This window comes from Melospiza georgiana, chromosome 11, assembly GCF_028018845.1.
Source record: "Melospiza georgiana isolate bMelGeo1 chromosome 11, bMelGeo1.pri, whole genome shotgun sequence".
Taxonomy (NCBI): domain Eukaryota; kingdom Metazoa; phylum Chordata; class Aves; order Passeriformes; family Passerellidae; genus Melospiza; species Melospiza georgiana.
The window spans coordinates 3005786-3032981 of NC_080440.1; the positions used below are offsets into that span (position 1 = coordinate 3005786).

The window sequence follows — 27196 nt, forward strand, 5'->3', positions numbered from 1 at the left end:
ATATTCCCATTTAATGAGTAGATTGGAATTGCAGGATATTGTGTGTGTTTGTGTCTCACTGCTCTCATTGTGCTGGGCTGTTCCATACACACAAGTTGCATGCCTGATTACCTGCACAGCAGGCTGAAAATTGATCTGGTGTATTTTAGCTATGAAATAATTCAACTTTTATGCCAAAACAATTAATGTTATACATTAGTTTCAAATCAGAATGTTGCCATCATACTCTGGAACATAAAATTAATTTCTGGGGATACATTTTTCACTTTTGGTAGCTGGACTTGCATTCCCATCACACAGTTTGCATTTGGTATGAACAAAAATTCAGCCAGAAGAGTTCTCCTGCAGAGTTCAGGTGAAATCCCAGTGGCTGGGAAATCTCTGCACCTATTTTGAGCAGATCTCACTGTCTCGCATCACTCCTGGAGGCCTCAGGTCAAGCCCTGCCGCACAGGTTTTGTAATTGTCATTATTTTTATATAGAGAACATGAGCAAAAAGTAAATACCAGCCCCATTTGTTCTCTGAAGTGTGACTGCAGCTGAAGTCTTTTTCATTATCAGTGATGGAACTACCTGAATGCCAGCAGCCCAGGATCCCCCTGGAAATGTAGCCTGAGCCTTGCCTTGGTTTGTTTTTCCCAGCTGCACACACCTAGGACAGTTTTTAATTTCTGAGCATTGAATATTTACCAGAATATACATCAAACCCTTGAAATTATCTACAATTGATCTCAAATAATATTCTAAACTGATTTTTCATTGCCGAGATGCTGCCATTTCTGACAGAGGCACTTTGTTGCATTTTAAGCTCCAGTTTATACTTATGTTATAGGAGCACGCAAACACCTTGTCCTGTGCCTCCAGAGCAGGAGATTTTTATTTGGAAAGCAATTTTTAACGTTTGCCAGGAGAAATGAGGGAGATGTTACCTGGTTTGTGGCACAGGGAAGAGCAGCTGGAGGTGGGGCTGGCCAGGGGAGGATGGAGTGCTGAACTGAGTGCAGGAGAATTTTCCCAAGTGAGAAAGGGAAAGTATTAAGGAGAAGCTTGAATTAATTTATGTAAAATAAAACCAGTTATACCCCTGGGAGCACTGACATTCCATTATCCCAGTCCCACAGCAGTGTAATCCAAGGATTTGCCTGCAGGGAGGTGAGTGGGGACAGCTGCACCCCAGAGCATCCTCTGGGACCTTAATTGTGCTTTTACCTCATTAATTAACTTCCTGCTTTTAGGTAATTTGTTTGCACTTTCCCAGAGGTTCCTGTGCAGACAGACTGCTGCAGCAGTGGTGAGAAATGGACATTTTTGTGGGTGATTGTCCCAAAAATCCCACCCTGGATGCTCAGTGTGAGCTCCCAGACCTCCTCCCTTCTGAGTGAGGGATGCTCATCCACAAACTCCCTTTTCTGCCATTTCATCACACTTGTAGCTGAAATTGGGCCAAATTATGAACTAATTGGTTTCTGCCTTAATTAGGGAGTCTGTTATTATCCTCTCAAAATCAGTGTTACTTTTCCATCACTTTTCACCTAAGGTAGATCATTCCAAATAGCTGTTTGCTGCACATTTCCATGGTTTTAATTGCAGTTTCCGTCATTGCTAAATTCTGTCTGATTACTTTCTTGGAAACAGTTTTCCAGGAGCCACGTGCCATCCTGTGGGATGGGCAGAGAGCCATTGGGAGACACAAAATTCCAGGATATTTCAGCTTCTCCTGGTGTTTCTGCTGCAGAATAGTGTAAAATCAGAACTGGAGAAATGCTGAAATAATTGGGATTTGGGGATTAATGATTGACATGAAACCTCTTTATGTTTTGGTGGTTGGTTTTTTTGTTTGTTTATGTTTCTGGATTTTTGGTTTTTTTTTTTTTTTAACCTTGAAGTATTGTTCCATCAGCTCCATGCCCCCCAAAATCAAGAATTTTCATTTCTTACCAGCTTTATTTCTGGAAACACCCACTTGGCTAATTCAAATCCAGTCAGTTTGGAACATTTTTTAAATCTGTTGCAGAAGAACATTGTTCACTTTCTTGTGGCTATTTTAGAAGTCTCAGTTCTGTGTGAATTATGGGGCTGGCAGGTAGCTATTAAGTAGTTTTATTGAAGTGATGGCCCAGAAGACAAGGAGCAAGAGCTGGCATTATTTATGCAAATAGTGGATAAAATTAACTTCGTTAATTGTTCTTCTCCTTTTGATCATAGGTCTCTGTGCCTTTTTTTCCCCCCAAAATTTTGCTTTTCCAACTTCTGAATTTAATTACAATTTGGGGTTTCCACCACTGCTGTTGTCACTTAAATTCTGTTTACAAGAAGTAAAATCACACTGGTTCTGTAAATGATCTCCCAGTGAAGTGATTCAGTCTCATTCAGAAGAAATGTGTAATTTCTTTAAGTTCTATATTTCTAAAATTCTTTAAATATTATTTAAAGCCATATTTTCAAAAGGATGTGCATAAACTTTAGCCTTGACTTTGAACATAGTTAAAAACCCATAAATGTGTGGGTTTTACCCCTTTATGTTCCTTTAGCCACAGTAATTTGGTGTTTTTTTAAGGTTCATAAATGGCAGGAAATGACCCTGGTAAACCCCAAAGGCCATGGTGATTTAATTGTTGAATTTTGTAAAGAATTCAGGTTTAAAAATGACAGGTAATTTTATAAGCATTTTTTTAATTGAGCACTTAGGTGCACAAAAGGCCTGGAACAGTGTGAACATGCTGAGTGTGTTGGAAACTGCACAGTAAATAATAATCAAATAATGCAAAATAAAGAGAGGCCGCCAACCAAGACGTAGTAAACAAATAAAAATTGAGTAATAACTGTAATTTCCAATACCTTATCCATGTATGGTTGCCAAATAAGGAAAAAATGCATTGGAAAGCAAAGGCTCAGAACTCAGAGGAAGCCCAGGAGAGACATATTACTTCCATTTATAACAGAAAATCAACTGAAAACTTGTAATTGACAGAAAAGGAGTGAGTTTGTGTCCCTGGAGGTGCCCTAAGATCAGCAACAGGCAAATGGTGTAAACATAATAAATCACACCACAAGTTGTTTAATATGATTTTTTTTTTTAATTTTGAAAAGTAAGAGTGCAATTTTGTAAAGGACAATAAATATAAAATGAGGTGGTGGGGCACAGGGCTAGAAATACCCCAGCCTTTTTTAAAGGAGTCGGTGAAAATAAGTGTTGAATGGGGAATTAGGTTTCCAGGGGTGTTTATTCATGGGTTGAAGGCCCCAATTAAACTGGAATCCACTTTGCATGGCTGCCATAATCCCAGTGATTGATTTCAGTGGGTTTATTCTTGACTTAACCCAATATCCTAGCAATGAAATGAAGCTGCTTCTTTTCCTGCTGCATCTCCAGATCTCCACGCTGTTGTGGACATCTTTCTTCTTTTTATTTTCTCCTATTTTTAAGCATGAAATAATGTTTTGAGCAAGGAAGCACAGGTGGTTCAATAAATAGCAGAAGCAGGAAAGGCTGGTGTCACCCACAGCTGCCTTGTGGGTGTCTGGGTTTGGTGTGGAGGTGAAAATTGGCTTTTTTTGGTCCCTAACTTGGTGTTCAGCCCTGAGATCATTGTGTCCACCCAACTCTTCTGCAGAAAGATTTCTCCTCTATTATCTGCCTTTCCCATTTAGAAAGACCCCACATTCCCTGCTCCCTCAGATCACGTAGTGCCCTTCAAACCCCTCAGGTGTGCTCTCTTTTTTTCTTTATTTTTGAAATAATTTAATGCTTCCCACTGCACTAATTCCCCCATTGTTTCATAACAAATCCTTGCTGCCTTCCTTTCCATGAATTAATTACACCTCTGAGTTCTGGAGGAAGGAATTGTGGTGAAAGCCATTGGTGATCCTGAGGTCCATGGAGGTGATGGTCTTGCAGGTCTTTTCCTCCTCATGGTTCTGGTTTTGGCAATAAATATTTATAATATTTTTATTTATTTATTTCTAATACTTATTTATTGATTTATTGATTTGTCCTATTCATTTATCTTCATTTATTTCTAATGTTTTTAAATTTGACTGAAGTTTAACTCCTGAGCCTGTTAATGGTCGGCACAGGCCGCTGCTGCGGAATTGTCGTAATGGAAAGAGGTTTAAATATTGATAGAAGAAAATTAAATGCAGGTTAATGATCAGCCATTTCATTTGATGCCTTTTCTGCATTAGGCAGCCCATAAATATCTTAATAATTTCATTTATTGAGTGGATTTTTTTTTTCCACCTGCACAGTTTTACCTTGTGTTGAATTGTCCTGCTGGCTTTGGCAGCCTGGGGAGGGGTTGAGGCCTCAGGTTGTGTCACCTTTACATTCCGTGGTGCACCCACATTTGTGCACCCTCAAATTAAAGCTGTGCCAGGAGGGGCTGATCTCCATTTCGTGGGGGCAGTGCCAGTGCTGCAGACACTGCAACACAAGAGAGGTCAATCAGGCTGTAATCATTGCTAATTAGCACCTCGAGAAGCTGTAATCTTTGTATAAATGCCACGTGGGTGAAAAAAAAAATTATTCCTTGCCTAGAACGCCATTAAAAATTTATTTTCCTTTGATCCTGTAGGAAATGAATGAGACAAACACGTGGCCTGGCACAGGAAGGGGCTTTTGCCAATTAAAATTGGCCGTACAAGGCTCAGAGTGATGCTCAGGAAACAAAACAAATGCAGTGGATTTTTTTGCCAAATCTCTTCGTTTCTCTTTCGAGGTGTGGGTTTGTTTTTTTCCCTTTCACATAATCATAGTGAGTGGTAGGGAGGGCTGCTTGGCCACAACACACAGAAATGTTTTTAATGGAGTTTTTTTATAGATTTTTGTATGAAAAAAATAGTTTTGCTGTGTGATGAGCCCTACTGGGAATTTAGGCTTCTTCTGACATCCTTATCACATGGATTCGGCTGTCCTGTTTCTACCTGCTAATCATCTGGCTGAGCAGTTAAGTAGCTACTGAATGAATAATCTTTCCATTTTAGCAAAGTTTGCTCTCGCTTTTGCTGTCTGCTCCTATTTCTGTGCATATTAAATTAAAAAAAAAAAAAGAAACTAAGGAGATTTAAGCAAACCTGCTAATATTCTGGATTTCTTTTGCCTTTTTTTTTCTTCTGCTGGAGGAGATGGTGAGAAAAAAATGGGGAGTTTTGCTACTTTCTGGTACTTTTTAAACTGTATTTTTCTCTGTCACTGGCTCTGTTTGTTACACAGTACAGTACTGTAAATTATGCAGTGCTGTCAAATATAGCAATAAAGCAGTCTTTGAAGGGAAAAAAGGTGGAAAAATCCTATCAAACACCTTTGCATGTGTGCTTTTCCCTATCCCAGAGATGGTGAAAAAAATGGGGGGTTTTGCTAGTTTCTGGTACTTCTTAAAATGTATTTTTCTCAGTCGTTGGCTGTTTGTTACACAGTACAGTACTGGAAATAATGCAGTGTGTTGTATTTGCAGGGATCCCCGTGGCGGGGAGGAATGATGAATCTGACTCCATGTTCTCAGAAGGCTAATTTATTATTTTATGATACTAGAATATATTAAAGAATACTATACTATACTATACTATACTAAACTATACTAAAGAATACAGAAAGGATACGTAGAGAATGCTAAAAGGATAATAATGAAAACTCCTGACTCTTTCCAGACTCCTGACACAACTTGGCCTCAATTGGCAATTGAGTCAAAACAATTCACATGAAACTAATGAAACAATCTCCAAACACGTTCCAAAGAAGCAAAACACAGGAGAAGCAAATGAGATAAGAATTGTTTTCCTTTTTCTCTGAGGCTTCTCAGCTTCCCAGCAGAAAAACCCTGGGTGAAGGGATTTTTCAGAGAACGGAATGCCACATCAGTGCTGTCGAGTATAGTAACAAAGTACTCTTTGAAGGGAAAAAAAAAAGTGGAAAAATCCTACCAAACCCCTCTTCTCGTGTTGTTTTTCCCCCACCCAGACCTGTCGTTCGCCTGGATCTTCAACGAGTACCCGTCGTTCGTGCAGGAGGACAGCCGGCGCTTCGTGTCCCAGGAGACAGGGCATCTGTACATCGCCAAGGTGGAGCCCTCGGACGTGGGCAACTACAGCTGTGTGGTGACCAGCAGGGCCAGCAGGAGTCCCGTGCTGGGCTCCCCCACGCCCCTGGTGCTGCGCACAGACGGTACGGAATGGAATGGAATGGAATGGAATGGAATGGAATGGAATGGAATGGAATGGAATGGAATGGAATGGAATGGAATGGAATGGATGCCAGGGGACACACGCATGGTGTGATGGTGTTCACAGGGGGCCCAGGATGAGGGAAGAGATGAGGATCTGACTCCATGTTTCAGAAGGCTGATTTATTATTTTATTATATATGTTATATTAAATATAATATATAATATATAACATATAACATATAATATATAATATATATAATATAATGTATAATATATAATATACAATATATAATATATAATACATTAAATATAATATATAATATATAATATATGTAATATATTATATTATATATATACTATAATATTATATATATTACATATTATATATAATATGTAATATATAATATATAATATAATATATATAATATATTATATATAATATATTATATATTATATGTTATATATTATATATTTTATATTATATATTATATATTATATATTATATATTATATATTATATATTATATGTAATATAATTATATTATATATTATATTATTTGTTATTTTATTATATATATTACATTAAAACTATACTAAAAAGAATAGAAGAAAGGATTTCATCAGAATGTTAGCTAAGAATAGAAAAGAGAAGAAATTAATAACAAAAGCTTTGGTCTCAGACAGAGTCCAAGCCAGCTGTGATTGGCCATTAATTAGAAACAACCACACGAGACCAATCACAGATGCGCCTGTTGCATTCCGCAGCAGCAGATAATCATTGTTTACATTTGGTTCCTGAAGCTTCTCATCTTCTCAGGAGGAAGAACCCTAAGGAAAGGATTTTTCAGAAAATATCATGGCTACAACACGGAATGAGCAGATGTCTGAGGCAAAAAAGGGCATTTATTTCTGGACCTCGGTATTTATAGAGTTTGAAAAGCAGTGACTGTGGATTGGAGGATGAAATTGCCACCTCTCCAACCACACTGGTCAAACCAGCAGTCCATTGTTGCCCTGATTAGGTTTTTCTGAGCCTTCTGATGTTGACATTCTTGTAACGAAGTTTCTCACACACTTTCTGTGAATAGTTAATTGTTTTGCATTCTTTTATGGAGGAGGAGAAATTTCATGGACTGTTGTCTAGTTCAACGTCATTGGAGAGGTGGCACTGTCACCCTCCAATCCACTGTCACTTTTGGAAATCTGTAAATTTGGAGTCAGATAATAAACTCCTTTTCTCTTCAGATTGAGAACAGCGGTGTGTGTCCTCATGTTGTTTCATGTCCTGTGGCGACAGTCCATCAGTTCTGTCCTCCTCCAGAAAGGAATGCAAAACAATCATTATTTACACTCCATTGCAAAATGTAAACATCAGAAGGCTTGGAAGAACTTTAGAAGAACAGGGCAACAGGGAGCTGCTAGGAGCCTGACTGCATTTGCAGCAACTCAGTTCCCAGAGTTTTTGGCTCTTGCACCCTAAATTCTCCTGTGTTGTTCTGTCATTGTCACCTTTGTAATAAAGGGTGACACCTTTGTAATGAAGGAATGGGACCACCATGGGGTTAAGAATGATTTATTGCTCAGATAAACATCAGTCTCAGAGGCTGAGAGGTTTTAGAGGAGCAAGAACTCGGCCATAGCTCAGAGTAGTCACAGGTTCTTTGTTACAAGGCAATATAGAACTTTCTAACCCAATGGACAGTTGCCACAGGGTTTATTTTGCTTTTCTTACCTATCACCTTTACTTACTTCTGCTGCATTGTGGATACTTTCATCTTATGGGCTACTATTACACATATGCTTCTATCATAACTTCTAAACTCTTAGTTTATTCCATACAACCCCACCCTTAGATTATAAAACCTTCACCATTTTATCAGTACAGTTTATCACTTGAGGCATATTCTCACCTACAACTATAGAAACAGAACTATATTATTTTTCTGCTTAATGTCTATGTATATTTTTACATCAGTCCAAGCATCTCTCAAGGCTGCAGATCAAACCCTTCAGTGTCTGTGCAAGTTTCTGTATTTCCAATTCCCACAGTCCAAACTTTCTTCTAAGATTAACCCTGTTGCATCCTAACTCTGTCCCTAATATCACTGTGCTTCCCTTTATAAGCAGATAGTCAGAGAAATAATCTTGAATTGCAAGAGAGGGAAAGAAAACCCTTTGAAAACCGCCTTTAAAATCTGACCTTCTCAATTGTCTCACGCAGGTGTGATGGGGGAATACGAGCCCAAAATTGAAGTTCAGTTCCCTGAGACCCTGGCAGCAGCCAAAGGCTCCACTGTGAAGCTGGAGTGCTTTGCACTGGGAAAGTAAGTGTTCATCTTCACTGGAAGGTGAAGCACCTTTGGGTTCACCTGCACAAGAGCTGTGGGGCTCTGGGGTTTCCCTGATTTTGGTCATCACAGCTCCTGCCTTGAAATGAGAGAGCAGAGACTCATGAAGTGTATTTTGATTTTGTTTAGAATTAAGATGTGTATGTTGGCAGCGCAGGAATTCACATTTCATTTTAAATTAACTTGAGTAGATACTCTGTGGTTTTGCATATGACCTTTGAGCTAAGTCTCTTTTCTTTGTGCAAGGAAATGGTGCTGAAGCCTGTGAGAATGTTGTCTGAATTTTCCCCTTAAATGTACTTGATGCTTTCATAGTATTGTTCTTTCTTTATGGCCAAAATAAAGACGGAAATGCATTTCTCTTCTGAATGATGCTTCCCTCGCAGCTGATACCTTTTCTCTTTCACAGATGATCTGAGAATGCATTTGTGTTTCTGTAACTGTATTTATTTACCAGTGTGGGGTTTGTTTGCAGGCAGGTTGTCAGGTGCCCATGTCAGATTGATAACTTGATCACACACTGTTGCTTTGGCTCCCTGGAGAGGAGAGGGGAAGTTTGCAAATCAGAGCATTAAAGGCTGCTGGAGGATGGCAATTCCAAAAGACTTGCCTGGATTCTTCCTCTGTGGAAGCCTCTGGTAAATCTCATCCATCCTCTGGGGAGGCCACTGCTGATTTACAAGAAATGTTGCAATTATTGGGCATTCACAGAGTTATTCCTGACAAATTTGGGACCACAAATGCAGCGTAGGAATCAGCAGGCAATGCAAATCAGGTGCCTGAGTGTCTGACCATCTGTCATGTACAGTGTGGTTACTGCATTTAACACAGCCTGCAAGTCACTGCTGAATTTAGTTTGCTTTAAGTATCTCATTATGACAATCAAGGACTTTAAGCAAAACTGTTTAAAATCTCATTACTCTCTCTTTAGCCCCGTGCCTCAGATTAACTGGAGAAGAACTGACGGGCTGCCATTTCCAAGTAAAATAAAGCTGAGGAAATCCAATGGCATGATTGAAATCCCTAATTTCCAGCAGGAGGATGCAGGGCTCTATGAATGCATTACTGAAAACTCCAGGGGCAAAAACATTGCAAGAGGACGTCTCACTTACTATGGTAGGAAACCTCTGGTCTGTCTATCCCTCCTTTCTTTACTCAGGAATCATAAACTGCTCTGGGGTACTCTGGAATTTCCACTTTCTGCAGTTCCATTGGGCATTTGGGCTTGAAAATCTGTGGCGTTTTAAGTGCTTGCAGAAAATGAGAATTTCTGCAGTAGTTTCTTGGTAAGGTCTCTAAGAAATGGCTTAAAAGCTCACAAGGATTGCAGAGAGTAAAGCAGAGTGTGCTTCTGGTTGGTTTTTTCTCTGATGGAAACACTATTTTTTTTAAGAACATTTCTTTTTGGTCCATTGGTGAAACCTTCAATTTTCAGTCAATTGGATTTATTTGGGGGATCATTTAGGCCTCCCATTTATGACAAGTACAAATTTTGTCTTGCTTTGTGAAAAGATTACTGATGGATATTCTCAATCCTGTGCTTTCAAAACAGCCAATTTTATTTTAAAATGAGTAAATAAATGGGAGGATATAATCCAGTATAGGAAATGAAATAATATGAAATTTTATAGCTGGAAAAAATGCAGTCTCTTGTGCATTTGAGGCTATAGAGTGAAATGAGTATCAGCAAAGCACACTGGTGGTGGTGCAAAGCGAGAGTGATTTGCAACAAAGTGGTAATTGACAATTTTTGTTAAAGCCAGATCTCAGCAAATATAATTTTCTTTACTTCAATGGCAATTTAAACAGTGATTCTGACTCTGCCTTGGAATGTTTCCCTCATGGAGGAATATTTGAGCAAGGAGATGGGTTTAGAGTTGGATAAAGGCGCAGAGCAGGTTCTTCGCTGCCTCTCCATGGGGAGCAGCTGGCTGGTACAACACACATTTTGGTCCTTGAAGATTTTACTTTAAGGCACAATAGATTTTATAAGGAGGAAGGAAAATTTCTCTCCTTTCCAACTTCCAAGTTAATCTAAATGAATGAAGGCCCCGTTGTTGGAAATGTTCAGGGTCAGGTTGGGCAGGGGACTTGAAGCAGCACAAATTTTCCATGCACTGATTGTAATTATGACTTTTTGAGAAATCCTGTGGTTGACATAGGGCAGCAAATCCAAGCTGCTTCATCTGCCAGTGTCCTCTGCCATGCCAAACTTGGCACTGTGCATTTGGCTCTATTAAGTTATTTATTTTTTGCTTGAAAGTTCCGGAGTTGGGGTTTGTTCATCATTTTGCCTCAACATTCCTATGGCAGTGTTAAATCAGGACAGTTGTGAGATACATTACTGTAAATAAGATATAAATTAGAGTAGATAAAAAATAGAGAAATCAGATATAAAGTAGAGTGGATTTGTTCATCAGTCCTTGTAATTCCAGCAGTGCCATTCCTGGGGTTCCTGCCCTGCTGCCCAAATTCTTCTTTGCTCATTAAAAGGCCACAGAGCTGAAATAAAGGATGTTGCTAATGAGCAAAAGCAACTCATCTGCAGTTCTGTAACAATGGAATCATTGTGAACCTTTTCAGTGCAAATCCAGACAGGGATTTGAACCCTCATACTCCAGTAGGAGTGGTTGCCCATGTTAGGAGCCATCCCTGATATGGATGTTTATCTTGAGAAGAATAATGAGAGCTGTAATGGCTGTAATGGCACTCCAACTGTTTCATTTCATTTGTTCTGCTTCATGGAACCCATTCTGCAGAATTAAATAGATTTAAGTAATCTTTCTTATTTTGGTGCTTGCTTTGTTGCTGCAGTTAGAATTCCAACAAGCCTGGATTTGGGATGAGAGCATTTATAACTTCTCTTGATAATTCAAAGTTTTATAACTGAAGATAATGTCTTCTGATGGGTTGCCACTTCATCTGGTGCCAAAGCCCAGAAATCTGTCTGGTGAGGAAATCTAACCACATCCCAGTCAGCCTTCTAATAAAATATCAATATTTAAGGAAGTTGTTCTAAAAGCAGATGAGGATTTGGGGGAAACTAATGCAATAAAGTGAAGACACAGAGTAAAAAATCACCCATCTGCCAGAAATACCAATGCTGTCAAAAATCCACAAATCTGCTGTTTTTAGGGAATGGTGGCTGCTGTTAGAACATTTAGAAGTTTAAGGCAAGTCTGCTTATCAAACATGGAAAAATATAAACATTACAAAAGCACAAATGTCTTTTTATTTCAATAGTGACAACATTCATTTTCCTCTGGGCAGAACAAAGCACATTTCTGCCTGACCCCAAAAGAAGTCAGTATGAGAAGGATTGGGGTTAATGTTTTGCAAGTTGTTGTGGTGAAATGACATGATAAAGAAATCTTTAGGCAGAAAAAAGTATTGATAAAAATCATTCATGTCCCTAAAATATAGGTTTTTCTTTCTTTACAAACTTTAAAGATTCTTTGAAATGTAACATAAAGCTGGTCCTGAACCAAAGTTTGAAACATTCATTGCTCTGGTACAAAGTGAAACACTCCTATTCTGATTTGTTTTATGAGCTGAAACTGCAAAGTTTAAAATCTGAAAATCAGGTTTTCCAGTTCATTAACAGTTTGGTTAAAAGCCTTGCTTTTTCATCCAATAATGAATTACAGCCTTGAAGCCACAAAGTCCTTGAACAACTTCACTCCTGTCCATAGTCACTTTCCCAAGAATTCCTGTAAATCTGTCACATCTGTAACTCCTGAAAGAAATGAAAGGAGTCTGTTTTATTGTAATTATGGTGTGTTTCAAATATAGCTCTCCACCCATAGTTGGAGTTGATAATTAAAATAGATATTCTAAACCAGATATTCTGGGTTCATTACAGTACTCACAGACTATTAATCTTCCTTTTCTCTCCTGAAGGATTTTATCAAGAAAAGCCTGACATCAAATGTTCAGTTTCTTGTCCTTTTTACAGTTCCAACATTTGTTAAATGCCAGTTTTCTACTCAGGAGAGCTCAGATTGTGCTAAAAATAGGAGAAGATTATCCAACTTTGATGGAATGTAGAACCTGAAGATTTAAATAATTTGCTTTCCCTTTATTAGCCTGTTCGTTTGTCATCGCTTTTAGCTTCCCATAAAGAGATAACAGGGGAAAAAAAAAGAATCCACAGAGGTGTTCCATGGCAGAGAAAAATGAGAGGAGATGAAACAATTTCATTTTTGTCTTTTAGGATGCAATTAAATACGAAGCACGGTAAAGATATGTAAAGCAATTAATTTTAGGTGTAATTGAAGGAAATATATTCTTAATTAGCCCATGCTGATATACCAGCAGTCCTGCTTGGCAGCACCAAGGTAAAATGTTTGACAGGAGAAGGAAATTCTGCTGCTGTTCTCCTTGTGCTCTGCAGTGCTGGTCTGTGGTAACAAAGACAAAATCCCCCAGGAATCAGTAGAATCTGCCTCATTTTTTTAGTGTGTTAAGAAATACTGGTATATTTTGTTGTTGTTTTTTTTTTTAATAATCTATCAGCAAAACTAAACTGAAACTGTTATTTGTGTATGTGAAAGAATTTCTCTGTTTAGAGGTTTTATCTGATGGTCTTGTGCTTGGCAAGTCTTCAAAACATAAACAGCAAAGTTACAAATGATTGAATAATATCAATGAGTTGCTGAGCTTGATCACCCAGAGTTTAATTGTTAATGCTGTCTAATAATACCATTTCTTTGCTGCCCAGATAAACAGTTTTTTCTTCTTTTACATACTAAAGCTTTTCCCTGTTGCTTGAGGGCATTCTGATTTTCCAATGAGAGCCAAAAAATGAAATTTTCAGAGATGTCTCAGCTGCTTCTCCCAGCCCAGCTGGTTCAGCAGAACAAAAGTGATTTGTGCTTGAAATCCTTGGAGTTCTGAGGTGAAAGCAGAGTTCATCCCTGCTGCAGGCATCAGTGGGAGTGTCAGAGCCTGGCTTTGAGGCAGGAGAACTGCAGGTCACGTTTTTGGGGTGGGTTTTTCTCCTGGTTGCTTCACAACTTCCCCTCTTGTGCTCTGGGAAGTTCTTTGTGCTCTGATTTTCCTGCCCAACTCCTGAGCTCCCCAGAGGTGTTTCAGAGAGTTCCAGCCCAGCTTTCCTGGTGGAGATGTCAGAGTGCAAGTGTAAGAATGGAACATTTTGTGTGAATCTGGAGGAGCTCCCCAGGGGCTTTGGCGCCCAGCAGTTCTGCCTTCCCTTCACTCCATTCCTACAGAATTAAAACCAGATTTCTGTTGGATTCTCTCACTCTGAAGGAAATAATACATGAAAATACGTGTTTTGCTGCGCTGTGCGTGGTTAGGCCACAAATAATTCACAAATCCCAGCCCAGCCTCTGGAGAGTGTCACTCCTTCAGCCAAAAGCATCCCTGCAGTCGTTCTTCCTTCACATCAACCCCCAGGACATCACAAAGGATTTTGTAAAATCTGAAAAAATGGTTTTTCCTTCCCTTTTGGCCTACGGGGGAGGCCTGGAGTGTAATGGAGCAACAGTTGTTTCCTGCAGGCTCAGCTGGCTGGGTCATCATAACCACGAGAAAAGATGAGGGGCCTCTCCCTGGGATGCTCTTTATGAAGTTACACACTTGTTCTCTCCTTGCCTCTGGGACCACGAGCACTGCAAGGAATATTTTAGGCTAAAACAAGTGAAGCAAAATCCAGGCTGGTGCTTTTCCAGGTGACTGGCCATGGAGCTGACGGCTAAACTGCCTCAGAAAATCACTTTACCTACAAGCATGTTGTCCTGGGGGAGCTCCAGATGAATCTTTCATGAAGATTGCACAGCAAGTTCCCAAGAATTCTTAGTATCATCCCAAAATACAGATTCCTGTCACAGCCTCAAACCCTGCACTGTGAACTCCTTTAAAATTAACTTCCAACCTCTCAGCTTACAGGACAATGTGTATTTTTTTTTTAAATCTCAGCAAGGATGTGCTGCCTACCTATTCCTTGCTTTAGAAGAAGGGACTCCTTTTCTCTCCTCAGGAAGATCCAGGTTTCACAATAACTCTGCAGTAGTTCCAGGAGGTTCCTTCCCTTCACTCCATTCCTACAGAATTAAAACCAGATTTTTGTTGAATTCTCTCACTCTGAGGGAAATAATACATAAAAATACATGTTGTAATACATAAAAATACATGTTGTGATGCACTGTGCGTGGTTAGCCCACAAATAATTCACAAACCCCAGGAGAAAATGAGGCTTTGTTAGCAAGCCTTCCTTCAGGAGCACAGATGTGGCAATGATGGTGGAATCACATCTTTAGGGCAATAAGATCTGCTAAAACTTGACAGGAATAAAGCTGGTTATTCAGAGTCCTTCAGATGTCCTCAGAGCTCAACAAAAAGGGGCAGAGCTGGGCTTGGCAAACCAAACTCCAGTTTTGGGAGGGTGTCAGAGCATCAGAGCAATGACAGAGCTTCTAATATCTGACTTTATTTCTGCACATGAAGCGCCTTTATCCTGGCCAGGAGTTAGAATATTCCCAGCTGGAATTGCCCTCTTGAGCTGCCTTTTCGATTTTGAGCTGGTTGGAGGAATTGTTCTCTTTCTAAGACAGGTTGAAAATGGTGCTTCTCTTCCTGCTCAGCTCCTCCATCAGGAATTGGAAGAGAAAAAAGAGCTTTCCTCCAGGAAATCACTGCAGTCTCCATCAGCACAGACAGGCAGCCGGAATTTCCCACCCTGGGCCTTGGGAAGCTGCTCTGTTTTACTCTGTTTTCACATTTCTGCTTTATTGTGTTGTGTGGGAACTTGGGAGACCCTCCCATGGAGACTGCCTGACACAGTCCTAAAACAAGAGTAAATAGACAATGATTTTTTAATTGGTAGAATTGAATCCAAGGTCTTTAGACTTGAAAATAGTTTATATTTAACCTGCTTTCAAGTGGAGGTGGGCAGCAGATGTTAATTATTCCACATGTATGGATCCATCAGTAATTCAAGCAGTGCTGAATGTTGCATAAATGTTTAGGTGTGCAAAGTGCTCATTACATGGAGCCCTGAGCTTTCATTCCCTTGAAATTAAAATTCTCCCAGTGACAATGTGGGATGAAGCAAGGGCTGGCTTAACTTCAGTGTTGTAACATGGACTTTGAGGATTTAACCCAAATTAATACCAGTGAAACTGTACATCCATGTGACACAAAAATCATCCTGTCTTTGGCAGCTGACCTTGATAAAGAGGGTGCAAAAAATAAATTATCCCCACATCGGTGAAAGGTCTTAACCTCATATGGATGTTAAAAAAAATAAAATAATATTCAGAGGGTTTCACTGTCAGCAAATATTGTATTTATCATATATTTATATATATTATTTTATATATATAGTATTTATCAAATATAGATATAGTATTATATGCTATATCTATATTTGATAAATACTATATATATGTATATAATACTATATATATACAATATATAATATGTATATAATACTATATGGATATATTATTTCTCAAATACTATACAATATACTACTATATACTAATATAGCATAGTAGTATATTGTATAGTATTTATTGGTGGTTCAAACCTCAGTGAATACATTTCAGCAGGTTCTTCTGTAAGCAGTTAACCCTAAATATGGGTGCATAAATCATAAATAGATTAATCATCTTTATCATAAAAGCCTGGTGCTGTACATGGTCATGTTGGGGTCTTTTCACTGCATTGCAGAGCCTGGGATTGAGAGGAAATTTCCATGCTGGAAAACAAGGAATTTTTTAAATGGAATTAGTGCCAGCCCTGACCCAGGCCTGGCTGGGCTGGTGCTGTTCAGCTCTTGGCTGTGCCCACTCCCCTCGTGCCCATGGGCAAATCTTTAATTTCCCTGGCCTGAGTTAATTGCTGCTGAGCTCCATTGCAGTCAGAAGTTCCATGGAAATTAATCTGACCTCCTGTCCTTCCTAAATTCGTGTAGTAAACAATGTTTTCCTACATCACCAGGGACTTGTTTTCTCCCTGCTGGTTCCACATGAGGGTGGTAGGAGATTTTCCTAAATTACTGACTTAAGAGAAGCAAATTGACTCTGGAAAATTCTAGCTAAATGTTTGCAGCCAAGTTTCATCCTGCTCTTTCATCTGCTCTTTTCCATACGCCATGTCCAGAATTCATCTTTTCTTGGAGAAATAGCATAGGCTGAGATGATAAACCTTCTAGGAAATTAAATAAATTCAAAGAAAATTCACAAATTACCTATAAGATAGTGTTGAACTGATGTGTGAAACAGCACTAAAGGAATAAAAATAAATTACTGTTGTCTTTCATGCACTGATGTTTATTTGCCAAGTGAGCTTTCTACTTCCTGTGAAAGCTGTAATGGATGTTTTAAATATCTTTACAGTTTTAACTGCATTTTGGGTAATTCTGAAGGATGTCTGGTATTATTGCTTCAAATTTTGGCTTAAAAAATAGTGATTTTTATGGACTTCATTCTACTGCTTTGCATTACCCAAATTCTGTGCCAAGACTTCTGCTTTCAAAAACAATCTCATATATCCATGTTTTCATCCAGTTAAGTACTGCCTTGCATTAGAAAGCAATTTAAATGGTATTTAGCACTAAGGCTGACATACCATTATTTTTTTTAAGACTTAAAGGATTCTCTCCAGCATTAATTTGATGATTTAGCCACATCACTTATTTAATTTCACTCTTGCCATTAATGCCTTTCTCTTACATTTGCTTCGATTGCAAAATGATGTTGTTTAATCATTTGTGATTTTAATATTGGTTTCACCAGTCCAGCTTCAGTGATCTGTACTCTCAGTTTTCTTCTGGCTTAGTGCTCATAATAAAAATGTACAAGAGGAATAATAAGTGATTTATTTCATCAGGGGGCTCAGAGCAGAACCAGTGGGAAGCTGTGTTGGTACAGATGAGCCTGTGCAGAAAATGGATGAGTTGTGTGCCCGTTGCTGTGGCCTGGAGCAGTAAGTTGTGTTTGCAGGTGTTTGTTGTGTGTTCTCCCCGCAGCAAAGCCTCACTGGGTGCAGCCCATACAGGATGTGGAGGTTGCTGTGGAGGACACCTTGTCCTGGGACTGCAGAGCCAGTGGGAAGCCCAAACCCTCCTACAGGTGGCTGAAGAATGGAGAGCAGCTGGCCATAGAGGTAACATTCTGTTGGAAAAGAGTGGTGTGCTGTGTACAATTAACAATACCCATCCATCCAGAGTTCCCTGGTATTAGCCAAGAGAAGTTTTGATACTGGGTTGGTGTTTTTTGAGGGCATCCTGATGAGGCCTCAACAGCTGCAAAGACAAATTATGCTCTGCAAAAAAGTCCAGATAAAAACATACTCAGAAACAATAGAACCGCTGAAAGAAACATGTAAGGAATGACTGGAGAAGCAAGTTTAATAATGTTATAAATAAAGAACTGTAAATAAGGGATGGAGAGCTTGAATTATTTTACTATATTTGCAGCTGGCGTTTCATTAAAGGTAGTAAGAAAATATTTTCCAACTTCTTGACAAAACTCCTGAAGATTCAAGGGTTTACCGCTATTTGTTGCAAAGAATGGAATACAAACAGCAACATGACATAGATACTTACTTTATTGCAGTTGCCACAGTAAATTAATTGAAAGTAATGCATTTGCTAACAGAGAAGTTGAACTTAGAAGGGGAAAGGTCAGAAATGCAGAGCAGGATCTGATACTCCTTATTTATTGATTGTAAGTCTCACTGTTTTGGAAAGCAGCCCCTTTCAGGTTATCAGGAATATGAACTGCAGGCACTTTTACCTTTGGCCAGTGCCTTGTGCTCAGCACTGAGTTTTGGGGAGAAAGGGCCTGCTCAGGTGAACTCACTGGCTGGTTCTGAAAAATGAGCAGAGCACTGGAAAGCATTTCTTACATCCCTGCTGGCTAAAAGGAGTGGTGGTGCTTTGTGGACAGGTTAATGAGGGAGCACAAAACCCTCTGTGGGTGATTCAAGAGCATTGTTGCTGTTCATACGGAGCCACTGAGGCAGTGGGCTCCTTTTACCTCAGGAAGTACAAAAATACCTTGGGATCACTCAGTCTCCTGTTTGTCCAGTTTGGAGTGATGCTGCCCAGCCTTTTGGCTGTGACTTCCCTGGGAAACAGTGAGGGAGCAATTTGGGAAGCGGCCCTGGCAGGACCGTGGGAGCTCTGTGTGTGCAGGGATCCCGTGTCCTCTGCTCCTTCACTGATCCTCCTGCTGGGTCTCCTTCGAAACATGTTCCACTCAGGAACAAATCTTCCCCAAGAGAGAGCTTGGGATGCTGCAGAGGAGATCAGGGCATGGGCGCTCAGCTTTTCCCCCTTTGGGATTGTTGTCTGTCTGTCTGTCTGACTGTCTGTCTGAGCCCCTCGCACTCAGGAGCTGAGCTGCCCTGGAGTCACCCTGTGCTTGGGCCAGATCCAAAAGCAGCACTTAGAAAACACTTCTGGGCAGGCAGTTTGGGGTTTTGTGCATTCCTGGTTTCCCCCAAAGCTGTTCCCAAAAGCTGCTGCTCCTTTGGCTTTGACTTGCTCCCTGGTTCCTTTTGCCACCAGTTCTGCCACTCAGATCAGTCATTCCTGCTGTAATTGAGCTTCCCAAAATCAGCAAGGTGAGGAGTCCCAGGTACTTGAGAAGCTGAGCTGGCTCCAAGCACTTCAGTTTGTGCCTTTGGTTCAATGGCTGCTGGAATTTTTTCTGCAGTGTTAGAGCTCATTAGCGAGTGGCACATGTGAAATCCCTTAAATAGTGTGAAATGCCAGTGCCATCTGCACAGTTTGGATACTCTGGTCTGTCTGAGGGGGCTGGTAGAGTCTGTCAGTGTTTCTGGAGAAATAAAGAGCATTTGAGATTGCCAGACCTCAGTGCAAGTGGGCAAATTAGAAGAATTACTTCATGCACTGCATGAATCTCCATATCTGATCATCATTGCTGTACCATGCTGCAGTCCTGTCACTTCTTCTAGAACTGTTCTCATTATTATGCTTTTGCATTTAACCTATTCATTGTATTTATGCTGTCTTATCTCTATTCCTTACTTATTTTAAATTTTTCACAGGAAATATATCATCAATAAAGATATTTTTCTTAATATTCAGGGAAGGATCCAAATTGAAAATGGTGCACTTACAATATCAAATCTAAATCTGACAGATTCTGGCAGATACCAGTGCATAGCTGAAAATAAGCATGGTGTCATCTCTTCGAGTGCAGAGCTCAGGGTTGTAGGTAAGATGTTCCTTTTTTCACTAAAACACAAACCTCATTATCCCTCTCCACACCCCCTCAGATTGCACCTCAGATTTAACTCACTCGGCTGCTGTCACTGAAATAAAACGGTTTTGTCAACCTGATGTCTTTATCTGCAGAGCAGAGGAGTTGAGTCATCTGCTGCCTGAGGATTTTCAGGCCAATCATTCATTTAAAGCAGAACAGGATAAATTATTCACGAGGGGAAGAGCAGGGATGGGATAAAACCCCTGGTGTGCTCTGGGGGTGCTGCTTGGCTCCATCAGCTGCTCTCACTCCTGTGGGGGCTCAGGGACACGCTGGGGTTAAAAACCTCTTTGTGCAGCCCTGGAGGAGCCATTTCCTGTCATCTCACACCCACTGGCATGTGGAACTGGGAACATTCCAGTTCCCTGAGGTTCAGCGAGATTCCTGATGTGATATTGATTACATTGATCAGATAAATGTGCTCCTTTCAGCAGAGCATCCACTTGGGCAGGTGCTGAACGTGAATCTGGGTTCATTGAGCTTTGGTGGCTTTGATTTTCTGTGCTTGCCTTGTTGGGTGCTCAGCTGCACAGCTCAGACCTCTGGAAGGTCTCAAACACTGAATTTCCTTTCCAAGTTCAGTGTTACATAGGGAGAGGCCACAAGCCTTCTCAAAACTCTTAATTCATTAAAAGTTGACCCAGAATGAGCTGCACTGTCATTTCCTGTCATCTCACACCCATTGGCATGTGGAACTGGGAACATTCCAGTGAGGTGCAGCGAGATTCCTGGTGTGATATTGATCAGATTGACCAGATAAATCTGCTCCCTTCAGCAGAGCATCCACCTGGGCAGGTGCTGAACTTGAATCTGGGTTCATTGAGCTTTGGTGGCTTTCACCTTCTGTGCTTGCCTTGTTGGGCGCTCAGCTGCACAGCTCAGACCTCTGGAAGCAGGATGAGGTACAGAAAAGGAGGAGAAAATGCCTAATTGCCCAATAGAAGATCTGTCTGAACTAATTAATGGTGTTAATTATGTTTGGAGTCTGAGAAGTGCTCGTGTAAGTGCTAACTAGTAGTATCATTAATGTCACTAAAAGTGCTTTATTTCACTGCTACTACCCCTTCTGTTCTAGCTTCTGCTCCAGATTTTTCCAAGAGTCCAATGAAGAGACTGATCCAGGTTCAGATAGGCAGCACAGTTGATTTTGAGTGCAAACCCAGAGCTTTCCCCAAGGCCAAATGTTCCTGGAAGAAGGGAGGTGAGCAGCTGCAGGAAAATGAAAGGTACCACGTTACATTGGTTTATTTGTTTTAATCTTACAAGAAGCTTTTGTGTGTCCTTTTATGCAGTCGTGTCAGCTGTAGACCCAAACACTTGTGAAGTCTCTCTGAAGTCTGGCTGGCCTGGGGTTTTTTGCTTGTTTTTTTTTGTTGTGATGGTTTGAGAGCACTGAGAGGGCAAGTGTGCTGCTTTCTCTAAGGTCAATGGTCAGATTTTGTTTTCAGTTTAATGTAGAGTTGGGTCTGATTTAGAGAGAGGCAGGTACTGACAGGAAATTGGGAATGCTAAAATACTAAAAGGCTTCAACAGAAGCTCTGAAAATGTTGGCAAAGGGGCAGTTGAGGTGTGTTACAGCCATGGGGATGATACAGCTGAGGAAAGAAAGAAAAGTTAATTTGGAGGGCAAGAGTAGCAGATGAAAACATGAAAAGAAAAGGAAAATGTTCTTCCAGGTTCTTTCCAAGCAGCCATGATCCTACCAGGGATAGCAGATGCTGCCATCATTGTTTATGTTTATTTGTGAGGGTTAGGGTGATAGTGAATGTATTTTAGGATTGTGATTCCCAGGGGAGAGTTTGGAAGTCACCCACACCCCCAGCTATTGATTTCCAACAACACATAAATGTTTTTTTCCATCAATACCCATTAAAGCATTATTGAATTAGTCATAAATTGAAATGGCACAAGTGTGCTGGTTAAATTGTATAAAAAACAATGCAGGGCTCTCCCACACTGTGCTTGACAGGATAATTCATGGACAGAGAGGGTCCAAAGGCCAGGCATGACACTGAGGAGAGCAAACAGGAGGGTGTGCAGGAGGATTGCCACGGTGGTGTGATTTAAGGAGTGTGTCCCTGCTCCTCTAGGACTGGGGGGGATTTGTACAAAGCTTAGCCTGGCATCAGGAACCTGCTTCTGAATTAGACAAAATCTTCTGGTCCTGTTCCTGTAAAACACCACATTCTGCTTTTCTTCTGCAGTTTTTAAACACAGAAGTTGCTCTCAGATAAATAAAACCTGGAGGGACATCAGTGGAGACCTTTATTTGTGCCATCATAAGGCTGGAGCTGTCTCCCTGTACCCAGAGGCTTTGGGCACTGCCATCTCTGCCCTGGCTCTTTGTTCACGGGGGCCTCAGGAGTTTCCATGAGTTCTGGTGTTAAGTGTGGTCAAATGTGACAATTTGGCAGCAGTTGGGGCATCTGTTGCTGCAGAGCTGGACGTGGTGCCACAGCCTTCCTGGCTGCCTGCCTGCAAGCAGGCCAGCAAAATCCCTTCCAAAACAGCACTGCTTCTAGCCTTTAATTAAACAATATTAATGTATTAAATTAAACTGTGACATCTAACATTTATGTGAAACTTGTTGCCTTTTGATGGATCTCAGTTTTATGTTTATGACTGCTTTTGTAAAGCTTGTGCAAAAAACACACAGCACCTGATTTTGTCTATTTAGGGCAATTCCCAGCTTTTGTCCCCGTTCCATTTCCATAAAAAGCAGAATGGTATTAGTTTCATTTGGGGTGATAGTAGCAGGCTGAAGAAATCAACACTCAGTTTGCAAAAATGAATTGAATGTGATGCTGCCTGCTTTAGGTTTATGAACATAAATTACAGCTGTTGCTTCTGCCAAGTGCAGGTAATTCCAAAATATGACCCAGAGCGTGCATTTCTGACAACAGACTCTAAATGGCTTCCAGAGGAAGCACAATAACAAGGCAGTAATCCTAAATTAATCTAAATGAAATAAACTTGCCTTTGGAGAAGAGCAGAGGGAGGTTCTTTGCAGAAAACCCTGGAGTTCATTACTGTCTGCTGTGAATAATTGCAATCCGTGAATTTCATGCAGTTCTACAAATTCCTGCAATTCAGGAAGAGGGTTTCAAATTAGCAGAACATTTCTCAGCCCTGAACTCCATTTCCAGCGGAGAAGTCTGCTGGGGAGGGTTTCCTCTTCTTTAATTGCAGCGAGCAGGAGGAATGGGTTCCTGCCACAAGGGAGGTCCAGCATGGGCAGCACCTGGGAGAGGTGGGGAGGCAAAAGGAGCTGAATTTTAATTAATTCAGCAGCTCATTTAATTTAATTAATATTTGCAGCAGCATGGATGGAATGTTGGGGTGTTGTTGTGAGAGTCCCCAGGACAAAGTGAGAGATGAGAATTGACTCCCAAGTTCTCAGAAGGCTGATATATTATGTTATATTATATTATATTATATTATATTATATTATATTATATTATATTATATTATATTATATTATATTATATTATATTATATTATATTATATTATATTATATTATATTATATTATATTATATTATATTATATTATATTATATTATATCATATTATATTATATTATATTATATCATAGTATATTATAGTATATTATATCATAGTATATTATAGTATATTATATCATAGTATATTATATCATAGTATATTATAGTATGTTATATTCTAAAACTATACTAAACAATAGAGAAAAGAGACATCAGAAAACTAAATAAGAATGATAATAAAAACCTGTGACTGACCAGAGAGTCTGACACAGCTGGGCTGGGATTGGTCATTAATTAAAAACAATTCACATGGAACCAATCAAAGATGCACCTGTTGGTCAGCAACCTCCAGACCACATTCCCAAGCATTTGGGCAATTATTATTTACATTTCTTTTCTGAGGCTTCTCAGGAGAAAAATCCTGGTGAAGGGATTTTTCAGTAAATATCCTGGTGAGAGAATTTATATGTCTTAAGAAAACTCCTGTTTGAATAATGAAAATAAAGCACAAGTACTTGAATTTCTTGTGATCAGAGAACTTGGGTTTCACTGAGGCACTGACCACAATGCTTTGGTGAAGCCTGAGAGAGTTTCATTTTGATGGCGCTCTTGCTCGTGTTCTTAATTTATTTTTAAATGCTGCTGCTTTTTTCCCTATGTAGAAGATTTGGATAATGACTCAGTAAATTTTAATTAAATGAGCTGAATATAGTGTGTCTTGTGGAGGGGAGAAAATATAATTCAAAATGGATTCATGAGCTCTGGGCTGAGAAATCGCTCAGCATTGAAGAAAGCAATCTTGTTTCTTGTTAATTTTGCGAAGTATGTGATTTATTTTTTTTTCTAGAATATCTTTAATAAAGAGAGCTAAACATTAAAGAGCAGTGGAGTGCAGAGAGCAGTGAAAGCATAGGATAACATGCAGAAGGAAAGACAGAAAATGGGAATTAAATTTAGTGCCTGAGACACCTCCAGCTCTGGATGGATGAATTTTTGTTGCCTTTTTATCCTCCAGAAAAGGAGGATTTGATGCTTAACCAAGGTTAAATGCTCCTCATGCTGGTTTAACTTACCAAAACCAGAATAAATGCTGAAATAGCTGTTGTCCAGACATAACCCCTTCCAAGATTTCCTTAATGTTTTATGTATGTACGTGAGTTTTAATTTTCAGTTTGTGCTTGACAGTCTCTGCCTGTGGTGGGTCTGAGCTCCTGGCTCAAATACCTGACTGCAAGAGGGTTAAAAACCAGGATTCTGTGAAAATGCAGAGCAGCATTTAAAAATAATTCACCTTTAAACAATCTCACTAGATATTTCTACATTTACCAAGACTAGAAAAAGATGAGAATATGCTGCAAAAACTTCACTGAAAGACTTCCCAGTAGAATTCCCTTAGGAAAACTACAGTTTTAGCAGCTTCCATTGTGGCCAAGTGATGGCAAATTAAAGGAGGAAAGAAATAATTCCTGATAAAAAATTGCACTATACTTAGAAGTATTAGTTAATGGTTTTAGCTTCCTTGCAATTTGAATTCAATATTTTTATTCATTTTGTGTTACAGTTTGAAATGCTGTGATGTGAAAAGTAATGCATTTACTCACCAGTACTTGCATAGGATTTTATTTTGCTGACTTGCCTGCTAATTAATCTGCCTTAATTTAGTTGGAATTTGATTGATACATTAAAAGACAGCTTTGACCCACATTTCCCCTGTTGCTTTGCACTGAGGTGTTATGAACTGGAAAGGAATATGTTTGTGTTTATTACCATATCAATAAGGATCTAAAATGGTTGGTTGTTTGGTTTTTTTTTTTCCTAAATAATCTGAGAATTGAAACAGGCAGTGATTCCTGAGTTTGATGGTGTTTGATAGTTCAGAAATACAAAATTGCCTTGGGAAGGTGAGCAGGTTTGCAGTCATCAACAGCTGCATTAATGACACCAAGTTTCAATGGAGGCACGCTCTGTCTTCTCTCTAAATATCAGTACTTAAAGATGTATAATTTTAAAATAAGTGTTTAAAGAGGTAAAATTTCTGTCAAATTGGGAACCCCAAACTCCTGAAGTTGCTCAATCCTTCTCCCCATCCTGCTCATTTCAGTGGCAGGGTGTGGGGGTGAGGTAAGGGGGTTTTTATTTGACTGTAGAGGAAAAGAATCTCCCCAAATACCAATTTACCCCAGTTTTGCTCAGGAATTAGTGAGAGATGTTGAGTTTGTCAGTGATGCTGTAATCTGATGACCAAACAGGTCCTAAATCCATCTCCAGCTGGAATTGAGGTGGGTTTGGGACCATCACTGAAGATTTTGTGCCATTTGCCAGGGTGCCAGAAGGGTACTGGTTGTGGAAAATGGAATTTCCATGGAAAATTGCTACCCTTAAGCAAAATAATTGGGAAAACACCTGTAGATAGAGGAATACCAAAGGCTGGATTGTTATTTGTGTGTCACAGTTCTGGGTCTCTCCTGGCAGTGTTCCAGCACTGTGTGTGAATATTGAATAATTCCAGTTAAACTGAAAGCTGTGCTTTGTCTCCTGTTTCAGCAGGAGGGGCAGAGCTGTTTTTGGGGTTGGGGTTTCCACAGACTCTGAGCTGCATTTCCTGTTTTGTAATTGGAAAAAGTGGAGCATTGCTCTTTTTCTAATTTACCAGTAAAGATTTTGTTTCAAGTATATTATTTTTATCTAATTGATTTTTTTTCCCATGTATTGTTTGCTTTTTTTGTTTTTACTTCTATTAAAAAGTTCTAAATTATATCAGGGTTTTAATAAGCTTTCTGTTTAATTATTTTAGGCAGGCTAGGCTTGGAGGTAGCTCAGAGCACTCTAAAAGTGATTCATGTTAATTAAACAATAGACATTTTCAGGTTTATTCCCTGATCCTGCTTTTTCTTCTGTTTGATCTTAGGCTTTGTCAACACTTGGGGTTTCTTTAGTTTTGTATTTTTTCTGTTGGAAATTGCATCAAAGCAGACGAAGCCTCAGCTAGAAAGTGCAACAGCACTTGCTTTGTAACCATAATTGATATATTTTAACACCTTTTTTTGATGTCATCCTAATTACCTATAAAATGTATCACTCATGTCTTTAACACATTTTAAAATACCTATAAACCATATGGCACGGTTTAATTAATTTTAAATGTTCCATCTCACATGAAGTGCAGCCAAATATGACTGAGGAATTTTCCAAAACAAGTTAATGAACCCCAGGGAAGTCACTGGTGAGGCACATCCTCCCTTGAAAAAACACCTCAAATGCCACCACAGCAGCTGAGGTACCTCAGGACGCTTTGTGTGGTTATAAATGGATTAAACTGCCTATTTATAGCTCTCTTTCTCACCCCAATAAAATGCTTTTGTCTGTTGTTCTAACAGGGTGACTTGTTATCTCTTGTAATTTGCATCTGCTAATTTCATTATTGCACCACCTCTGCCCAGAGGAGGAGCAGCTCAGAGGCAGCACTGAGAGCTCAAACACCCTTTTTAGGGAAATACAGAATGCAATTTGAGCTAATTAAGAGAAAAGCGTTTAAAAGTCGTGCATATTTCTGTGCTGTAACTGCAGAAACTCAGTTTTCCTTGCAGAGAGCAGCTGTGGCAGAGTGCAGATTGCTGCCTTCAGAGGCTGTGAGGATGAGGAGGGTTTGCAGCTGAGGGAGGGAGTGGAGCACTGGAGTTCCAGAGCCCTGGAGTTCTCCCACGGCTGGGATTTGCATTTAGGGAATGTGGGTTTGGGTCAGAGGATGCAGGATGAGATCACTGAACCTTGCCGTGAAGAAATTTACCCCAAAATCAAATCTAAGCCTCCCTGGCCATTCGTTGTCATCTGGGAGAAGAGACTGAGCCACCCCTCGCTTTGGGAAATCTGATCCCAACGCAGCAGAATTCCGCCACAGAACTCAGCTGGGATGAGTGGTGGGGAT

At 39.8% G+C, this 27196-nt stretch overlaps 1 protein-coding gene across 2 annotated transcripts in view; it reads left to right on the forward strand.

The window, feature by feature from the left end:
• Nucleotides 1–27196, forward strand: part of LOC131088318 (contactin-3-like) — a 99503-nt gene that overhangs the window by 52676 nt on the left and 19631 nt on the right. For both annotated transcript variants that reach the window (XM_058032260.1, XM_058032261.1), the window contains exons 4-9: nt 5958–6161; nt 8383–8485; nt 9441–9625; nt 17505–17641; nt 19593–19722; nt 20846–20996. In XM_058032260.1, the coding sequence (XP_057888243.1) occupies nt 5958–6161; nt 8383–8485; nt 9441–9625; nt 17505–17641; nt 19593–19722; nt 20846–20996 (910 nt within the window). The remainder of the gene's footprint in view (nt 1–5957; nt 6162–8382; nt 8486–9440; nt 9626–17504; nt 17642–19592; nt 19723–20845; nt 20997–27196) is intronic.